The sequence below is a fragment of the Heteronotia binoei genome, chromosome 15 (assembly GCF_032191835.1).
Source record: "Heteronotia binoei isolate CCM8104 ecotype False Entrance Well chromosome 15, APGP_CSIRO_Hbin_v1, whole genome shotgun sequence".
NCBI classification, from domain to species: Eukaryota; Metazoa; Chordata; class Lepidosauria; order Squamata; family Gekkonidae; genus Heteronotia; species Heteronotia binoei.
Genome location: NC_083237.1, coordinates 37,559,737 through 37,569,523, shown reverse-complemented (window position 1 = coordinate 37,569,523; position 9,787 = coordinate 37,559,737). Strand labels below are relative to the sequence as shown.

The 9,787-nt window shown below is 41.2% G+C and overlaps 1 protein-coding gene across 1 annotated transcript; it reads left to right on the top strand.

The window, feature by feature from the left end:
* Positions 1 to 3,846: 3,846 nt before the first annotated feature.
* Positions 3,847 to 4,779, top strand: LOC132583427 (olfactory receptor 14C36-like). Its single transcript, XM_060255065.1, has one exon. The coding sequence runs from the start codon at positions 3,847 to 3,849 to the stop codon at positions 4,777 to 4,779; it is 933 nt and encodes a 310-aa protein (XP_060111048.1).
* Positions 4,780 to 9,787: the final 5,008 nt, after the last annotated feature.

Below are 9,787 nucleotides of genomic sequence, written 5' to 3'. Positions count from 1 at the left end.
TGGCAGACTCTAAGAAATAGGGAAAGTGATCAAGGGTAAGTTGTGCCAAGAGTTGAGTCCCTCCAGCCCAAATTAAGAGACTCAACAGCCAGAGTTCCAAAGGAGTTAATCCAGAGATTCCTTTATTACCACTAGTGATAGGAGGAAAACCCGTATCTCTCTTTCCTCGAAACCCCAAGGGGAAGGCTGCTACCCCATCTAGAGCAAAAGACTTAGATCAGATCCTGCCAGAAAGAGAAAAAAAAACAAGTGGAAAAGGAACAGAGCAGAGGCCAGCAGCAAGGCGGCATAGCAGCACTCACTGCCCTTCCCCCTCCCTCGGAAAGAGACAAAGAAGCAATGCTTTTTATGGGCACCCTAGCTGTCTGGAGACAGAAGAAGGAAAAGTGGACATTAGTGAGACTGTTGGAGAAATTTGTTAATCCCAACTACCCTATGGGGGAAAGAAGCAAGATGCTGGAGAAGAAAAGATTAGGCACCTAGACTTCTAAGACTTTGGTGGGAGGGAGCACTGTCAAAGCTAGCCTTTCTCGCCTCAGAGGCCGGGGGAAAAGACATACCTGACATTAACTCATTCACACAAACCAAGGCATTTAGCGACAGCTACAGTCAAGTAAACACAGAGGCATGCTCACTGAGCCAGTCTTGAGGGTCAAGGAGAACACTTGATCCAGCCAGAGCCCCCCCCCCCCCAGCAGAAAAGTTTTTAGGAATTCCAAAGAGGAAAGGGAGAAAACATTGACTTTCCAGCATACCTCACTACTCCAATACTAATACTAGTTCAGATACTTTTCCTCCTTTTAAATTGTTCAGGGTGGTGAGAACCAAAGAGGATTGTGAGGAACTCCAAAGGGATCTGTTGAGGCTGGGTGAGTGGGCGTCAACGTGGCAGATGCGGTTCAATGTGGCCAAGTGCAAAGTAATGCACATTGGGGCCAAGAATCCCAGCTACAAATACAAGTTGATGGGGTGTGAAGTGGCAGAGACTGACCAAGAGAGAGATCTTGGGATCGTGGTAGATAACTCACTGAAAATGTCAAGACAGTGTGCGATTGCAATAAAAAAGGCCAACGCCATGCTGGGAATTATTAGGAAGGGAATTGAAAACAAATCAGCCAGTATCATAATGCCCCTGTATAAATCGATGGTGCGGTCTCATTTGGAGTACTGTGTGCAGTTCTGGTCGCCGCACCTCAAAAAGGATATTATAGCATTGGAGAAAGTCCAGAGAAGGGCAACTAGAATGATTAAAGGGCTGGAGCACTTTCCCTATGAAGAAAGGTTGAAACGCTTGGGACTCTTTAGCTTGGAGAAACGTTGACTGCGGGGTGACATGATAGAGGTTTACAAGATAATGCATGGGATGGAGAAAGTAGAGAAAGAAGTACTTTTCTCCCTTTCTCACAATACAAGAACTCGTGGGCATTCGATGAAATTGCTGAGCAGACAGGTTAAAACGGATAAAAGTAAGTACTTCTTCACTCAAAGGGTGATTAACATGTGGAATTCACTGCCACAGGAGGTGGTGGCGGCCACAAGTATAGCCACCTTCAAGAAGGGTTTAGATAAAATACGGAGCACAGGTCCATCAGTGGCTATTAGCCACAGTGTATGTGTGTATATAAAATTTTTTGCCACTGTGTGACACAGAGTGTTGGACTTGATGGGCCGTTGGCCTGATCCAACATGGCTTCTCTTATGTTCTTATGTTCTTTATCCTCATTTGTTTAATTTATTATTAGAAATTCTGGCTTGTGCTATCAGACAAAAGAAGAACATTTATGGTTTTGTACAGAACTGCCTAGAATTTTTTTTTAAAAAAATATTTTATGCAGTTGTTTATTATAGAACTGTCCTCCACTCCTATATTAACGAATATGATCAATACTTTTTGATCTTTGCCTGGTTATTGGATTAACTGAACAAAATCTCAGTTGATTCCATTTGGAGAAAATATACCCATGAGTGTATTTGCTGTTAAACATTTTCAATGAACATAAGAGAAGTCATGTTGGATCAGGCCAATGGCCCATCCAGTCCAACAAACTGTCACACAGTGTTCAAAACCCAGGTGCCATCAGGAAGGCAACCAACAGAGCCAGAACATCAGAAACTTTCTCACTGTTGCCCGCCCCCGCAAGCATCAAGACTACAGAGCATTACTACCCAGACATTGTGTTCCATCTATACCTTGTGGCTAACAGCCACTAGTGGACTTCTTTATCAGATCCCCACTTGGGATGCTTGTAATACTGCCCAGATGTCATTACTTATCCTAGAATAGCGATTCCTAGAGATATTAAGCATATAGTGATACTAAATTTTAACCAGTTGATTGCTGATATAACCTTAGATTTGGACAGATGGGTAAACTTAAAACTTTTTTTTTGGGGGGGGGGTAAAGTAAATTCACTCAAAATGAACATTGTACCTTGGATTGTATATGTTTTATATGCAATTCCTTTTCTTATACCTAGTGGATATATTCCCATAATTAATTAATTTTGGAAATTTATTTGGGATTCCTTACCTCTCTGGATTTTTTTCAAGAAGACACAACTCTCATTGTATGAAGGAAGATTTCATTTTCCTGATCTTATTTTATATCACCAGGTATATTTGTTAGCTTGTACTAATTACTGTGATTGCATCTCCCAGTTCAACTATCCATCTTAGGGTATTCTGCTGGATTCTTGCCTGGTGCCCCTCTTTAAATGGGGAATGCATTAGGGTCTAGTTATGTTAAAATTGATCCTGTTCCTCCTACAATTTCTGCAGTTAGAGAATTATGATGACAAATGTCATGACAATATCAATTTGACCCATATTCACCTGCTAAACTAACACTATAAGCCAATCCAGAACTAAAAATTGTGAAGATTTTTGAAGTGGAAGGCTTGAATAGATAGAGGGCTTTTTACTTTAGACCAATTAATAGACCATGATAATGAGTTTGTGTTATATTCTCAGTTGAGGTCTGGATATGACCTGTCAAACTCTGATGAATGTCAATTATTACCAACCACTACATTTCTTCTTATCTAAATACGGCCTTGCAAGCACTAAGTATTTCAGAATCTGGCTCAGTCTTAGAAACTCTCATTGAATTAATGCAGAAAATGAAACTAAATGTATCTTTCTATAAATATTTGATGTTGGTCAAGATGTATTATATGAAAGTCTCAGAAATGAATGGAATAAGGACATAGATTGCCCTGTTGAGCCAAAGCAATGTGATTGGCCCCTATATATTATACCTGTTGTTTCTTTGGAAATTAAGCTGCAATTTACTAAGTGAAAAATTTTGTTTCATATTCACTGGACACAATTGAGTATTTTTAGAAAAGGACTAAGTAAAATATCCAATTATTGGCAAGATTTACCTCTAAAACATGTATTTGGGCCTCTAAAACGTGTTTGGGCCTCTTTTTGAGAGGAAGTAATTACACATATCAGTTTCGTATTTCTGTGTTCAATGGTCTTTGAGAGTACTTACGTACTTTGAAACTATTTGCCTGTCTCTTGGAGATTAACTGATGATCAACAAAGATGGAACTCCCTTGCCCTTACTGTTGTTAAAAGGTTTACATTACAACACTGAAAAGATAAAATGTCTACCTCTAGTAAGCCAATGGACTGAGGACTTTACAACTCTATCAGCATCTGAATATATGGCATATTGTGCATGGGCATAGTCTTAAATATCTGTAATCGTTTTATACAGGCTTGTTAGTACACTTACCACCATTGTTGTTATATTTTTATATATTTTATCTCTTCTGTTTGGTGGAATTAAAATTTTATTTTCTTCCAGTTTCTTTCTGCAATCAAATTACCTTTTAAGAAATGTTCAACAGAACTACCATGTCTGATTTTCTGCTCCTGGAATTCTCAGAGGTTCGGGAACTACAGTTTCTACACTTCACTGTATTTCTGATGATATACTTGGCAACTGTTGCAGGGAACCTCCTCATCATCACTTCAGTTGCCTTAGACCATCATCTACACACCCCCATGTACTTCTTTCTGATGAACTTGGCTGTGCTGGACCTTGGCCAAGCTTCAGTCATTGTACCCAAATCCATGACCAATTCCCTCCTGAATACCAGACACATTTCATATTCAGGCTGTGTTGCTCAAGTCTTCCTGTTTCTGTTCTTCGTAACATCTGATTTATGCATCTTGACAGTCATGGCATATGACCGGTACGTGGCTATTTGCAATCCATTACATTATGCAATGGTAATTAATCAGCAGGCCTGCACTGAAATGCTAGCTGGTGCATGGATTGCTGGTTTTCTGTATGCAGGGATGCACACCACTGGGACTTTTGCAATCCATTTCTGCTCTAACATTGTCAATCAATTTTTCTGTGAAATCCCACAACTAATAAAATTGACTTGTTCTGACCTAAATCTAATTGAAATGACTGCTGTTGGGATTGGACTTCTCCTTGGGGTGGCCTGTTTTGTCTATATCCCTGTAACTTATGTTCACATTTTTACCACAGTGTTAAGACTGCCTTCTGCAAAGGGAAGACAGAAGGCTTTGTCCACTTGCCTCCCCCACCTCATTGTCTGTTCTACATTTATATTTGCTGCATGTTTTGCCTACATGAAGCCTGTCTCTAACACCCCAACACAGTTGGAGTTGATATTTACTGTGATCTATTCCTTGGTTCCACCTATGTTGAATCCAGTAATTTACAATATAAGAAACAAAGAGATTAAAAAAGCAATGTCAAAGGTTTTGCGATTCAGCTACTTTCCTCTAATATGATCAAGTTTGCTACTGTAAGTGTATGTTTATTCATTTTTTTCCTGTTTTGCCAATAAAACTAATATTAAATTGCATAGGCCATGAGTGCCCAATGTGTTGTGCTAATTTGATTCTTTATAGTTGAGTCTTCCTAATGAGGTGGATCCTAAAGTTGTGCAGAAGAAGAAAAACTTAAAAAAATCAGATTTGGGGTGTTTGGGGCTAAAACATTTGGGAGGCCATATATCTCCTAATAGCAGATTTGGTTACAGAATCTGATTCGGGAGATATTTGGCTATTCCTGAATATATGGCCCCATTATATGCTATGGACCATTGAAATCATTGGCAAAATAGGGTATAATGAAAGGCAGCTGGAGGGAGGTGGTATGAGTTAGAGGCCCCAAATTTTTAGGGGGGTGGAAGGGCCTCTCCCCTACAGAACCTCCAAGTTCCAAAAAGATTGGACCAGGGGTTCTTATTCTAGAGGCCCCCAAAATACTCATTTCTCACAATGGTAGGAAAAAAACAATCCATTTTCATAACAGTGGGAAAATTGATTCAGAGGAGCAGAGGCTTTGAGGGCGAGCCCCCAAATTTTCAGGGCAGCTGCAGTGGCTTTCCCCCCACAGGCAGTGCCATGTCCCTGAGCAGAACCAGTGCCACCATGCTACTGTCATTGGCACAAACAGTATATTAGATCAAACTAGAGAATATCTCTCATTCAAAATTGGGGTGGTGGCTCTCTGCAAGGACTGCTGCACTGAACCAGTGTGTTGAATGCACTACTGCCATGCAGCAGAGATGGAGCATGGACGTCCTTCATGCCAAGCATCTGCCCACTGAACCACAGCCCCACAGAAAGAAAATATCTGTGTGGAATCCCTCAACACTCCATTTGTTGTTTGTTACGGAAAGAAAACCTTGGAAACTAGGGCACTTGGATTTTAAAAGAAACTGATAAAAAATCAAGGCCGCTCAAGGGGAACCTTGACTGACAAGCCAAGTGGCATGCAAATATCACATCTGTTCTTTTTTCAAAAGCAAGAATTCTGGGGGAACCTGTCATTGCACCATACTTATCCTACATCTTGGTTCTCTCATGGCACATTTCCAAACAAAGAAGCATTCTTTTTTCTATCACAACAAAGCCGAGAGACCCGTCATCATAAAAACAGTTAACAGAATGGAACCCCCAGGACATTACAGAGATATTGGCTTCCTATCTCGGTAGACATAGTAACTAAGTTGTTTAGTTCTCAGCTTTTCACAGAAAACAGACTATGTTAGTTTTAAGGGTGCCACTTCATCAAACTTAGTTCTTAGGCATGTTATTTACCCCATCAGTACCTGTTCTGAATCCAAAATTGCAGGGGGTTTTGCTCTTGTTTAATATGTTTATCCATTTTTAGCTGCAGTTACCACTCTGTCTTTTGGGCATCTAGATTCTAATGGTGCTTCCTGGCAACAAATCCCACCCCCCCATATGTAATACAAGGGGACACCCTTTTCATTGAACCTCATGAAGCACTGTTGTTGCTTATACCACCTAGCATTGACCTTTGCTTGTCTTGAAGTGCCACTGGCACACTTCTAAATGTCATTCTCTCACATTTAGGTGTTCAGGTTTGTAGTTGTATGCTGCTGTATTCTTTCCTTTCTCCATTCTTACTTACACCTGGTGAACACCTAGGTCTTATGCATCTTGACTCTAACCAGTTCTTCCTGACCATCAGCCAACCCCCACCCTACAACCTATGTGTTATGGCCAGGGCTTTTTTTGTAACAGGAACTCCTTTGCATATTAGGCCACACACCCCTGATGTAGCTAAGCTCCAAGAGCTTACAGGGTTCTTAGTACCGGGCAAACTGTAAGCTCCAGGAGGATTGGCTACATCAGGGGGGTGAGGTCTAATATGCAAACAGGTCATGCTACAGAAAAAGCCCTGGTTATGGCTGAATACTAAATAAAACTTTGCTTATCTTAAATGTTACAATGGACTCTAAATTTGTTCTTACTTGTGATGGTGACTTAGCTCTTTGGTGTTACCCAGGGTGCATCATGTGGCGGCAAGGTAGGGTTGCACTCCAATTGTACTCTGAACCAAACAGAGCCTGACTCCTTTTTAAAAACCCTCCCATCAAAACTTTGGTTTTTATATGTCCCTAAACTGGGGGGTTTTTTGTGCTGTTTTAGTCTGGTTAAAGAAACTAGGTGAACCTGCCTCTTCCTGGCTACAGTTTTTTTAAAGCTACCTTGAAATAAGACAAACCTTTTTGGAAGTACTGATTTCTAAGCTAGAAATCAGGTGTCCCCTATGACTAGAGAAAAGCTGTTGTTCAACCTATGGAATGTAAAAATGCACTAGCCTTCGGTAATTGAAGGTCAGATGCACACACACCCTGTTCTGTTTTAAATGGAACCTGTTTTGGCCTAGTTGCACTACTTTTTGGAGAAACCTACTCTCCTTTGAAAGTATCCCCTATCTGGCCTGGTCAGTTGAGAATGAGAAACTGAAGCTATGATATAGTGGGTTCAACGCATTGAAGGGGCAAGGTAGTAGTGATTATCCGCTCTTTATTAGATACAGCATAGTAGAGGGCTGCACTACAAGACTGGAGAACTGGGCCAAAGAGGCCAACTATATACAAGTCAGGGTTCCCGCGCAAGCATGTTATTGGATCATTCAAACCAACAGAGGGCCAATGATTGGAACAGGGCAGCAGGGATTTGGATCCTGCTGCCCATTGTTCCCAAGTCCCCAAACTCTGTTCTAATAGCTCCAATGAGCTGGGCGGGAACACCCACATAAGTCTTCAGTTGAGTCCTCATACACAACATCAGCCCTAACCTGGATTTCTTAAACTTGTTTAAAAGAAGAAAAAAAACAATTCCTCAAAGCACACATTACTGGAGCAGCCTTTCTACTGGCCCTAGTCAAACCAAAAACACCCTCAGATGCTACTGCAGTCGTATAAAACACAGTGAAAGAAAACCAAACTAACACAGGGGCAGAACAAGATCACTGAGAGAGGTCATACAAATCTAAATTAATCTTTCCCTAAGGCTAAACAATTGAAGAACAGAACAGCAACAATGTCCTCCCCCATAAGGCCAAAATCAACTGAACCCAAACCTGATTTCAAACTGCAACAAAGATAGAAAGAATGATCAGGCAACCAGAGGAAGCAAGTCACAAAGAGTAACACAAGACTGTATTGGTAGCATCAGCTGCGAGGCCCACCCAGGAAAAAGGGCAAAACCACAAGTCTATATAAGACAAAACAACACAGAGAAATACAACAACCCACCAACACCTACCACTAGTCCCCTCCTCAGCAACCAGAATGGGAAGGGGGAAGGAACTTTAAAAAACAATCCTAGGATCACAACAAATCACACTGTGCAGCAAAAAAAAAAAAAGTAAAAAAGCAACAACAATATCCAGGAGAACCAAACCACAAGCCACAACCTCACAATGGCAGCTGCCCATCTACCCCCAAGCAACAAAGGAAACACCAGTAAACTCCTTAAAAACATCTATGTCCACAAAACAGTAACAATAGTTAAATCTGCAAGCAACCACTAACACAACTTGTGATCCGAAATTTAACCAAACAATTAACAACAGTGAACAAAACACCCTGCTGCCATCCAGCAACAAAAATGATAGCAGCAATAATACAGTAATATCTTGAATGAAAGTATTGAAATATTTCTACAACAAACTTTAAAACCCTGCACAAAACTTTAACTTCTAAAATCTTGACCAACCCCCACCCCAAAAGAAAACCCTAATCCACCCCAAGCAGGCACTCACCTTAAACAGGGATAATTTATAAAAAGAGGCCAGTTGCTCTTTTAAAACCAACAGAGTTTGAATTCTGGGGGAAATTAAGAGCTGAGCAAGTTATTATGTCCACTGAGATAGGAAGCCAATATCTTTATGGAGTCCTGGGGGTTCCTGAGTCGAGTATTTTTGCAGTGACTGGTCCCTCAGCTTTGTTATCATAGATAGGAATGCTTTTTTCTTCAGGTGTGTGCCATGCCAGAGCCAAGAACTAGAATAAGTACAGTGCAGTGACAGGTTCCCAAGTTATTTGCTTTTGAAAGAAGATTAGAGGTGATATTCATGCAACTTATTACAACATAAATTAAGATTCCGCTTGAGCAGTCTTGACTTCTCAGAAATTTATTTTAAAACTCAAGTGTTCTGTCCTAGTTTCCAAAATTTTCTTTCTTACAGTGCAGTGTTACAGGATTCCCCAAAGGTATTTCTTATGTTGGACTATGGTTTAGTATGCAACTCCTTTGCATGCCCCATCTCTGTTGCTTGGCAGTTTTGTGTTTAGTGCACTGGTCTGTGCTGCAGTCCTTACAGAAAGCTCCCATCCCAATTTTTAAATCTGAGAGATTCTCTAATTTGAATTAAGGTCCTGTGCATTGCACTACCATTGCTACAATAGCACTTGTTCTGCTGGGCAACTATGTTCCTTGCAAGTTAGCACCCTCAGCACAGTTGATTGCAGAGATTCTCTAGAATAATCTGACTGTTACCTGGGATAGGTTTCCCCATCATAGATGCCACTCCTAAAGTTGAATCCCCTGGTCCAATCCTTTTGGATGCTGGGGGTCCTGTGTGAGAGAGGCACTAGAAGCAGCCCTGCAAATTTGGTGTCTCTCACTCAACGCTCCCCCGCCCCTGAGTCACAGTGGGGAAAGTGACTGATTGTTTTTTCCCCCATCATAGGGGGAAAGAGCCCTATTTGGGTGCCCCTAGAATTGGATTCCCTGGTCCAATCTTTTTGAAACTTGGAGGTTCTATGGGAGAGATACCTGCAGCAGCCCTGCAAATTTGGAGCCTCTACCTCAAACCCCCTACCCCTCAGCTGCACTTCATTATACGCTATTTTGCCATTTACTTCAATGGCCCATAGGGTATTATGGGACTGAATGGCCACCGAATTTTGCGGCTGCTGTATACGGATCCTGATTCAGATCAGAGAATCTGATTCAACTCTATACAGCC

Coding starts and splice junctions, on each gene's coding strand:
- LOC132583427 (XM_060255065.1), top strand. CDS start 3,847: ATGTTCAACAGAACTACCATGTCTGATTTTCTGCTCCTGGAATTCTCA.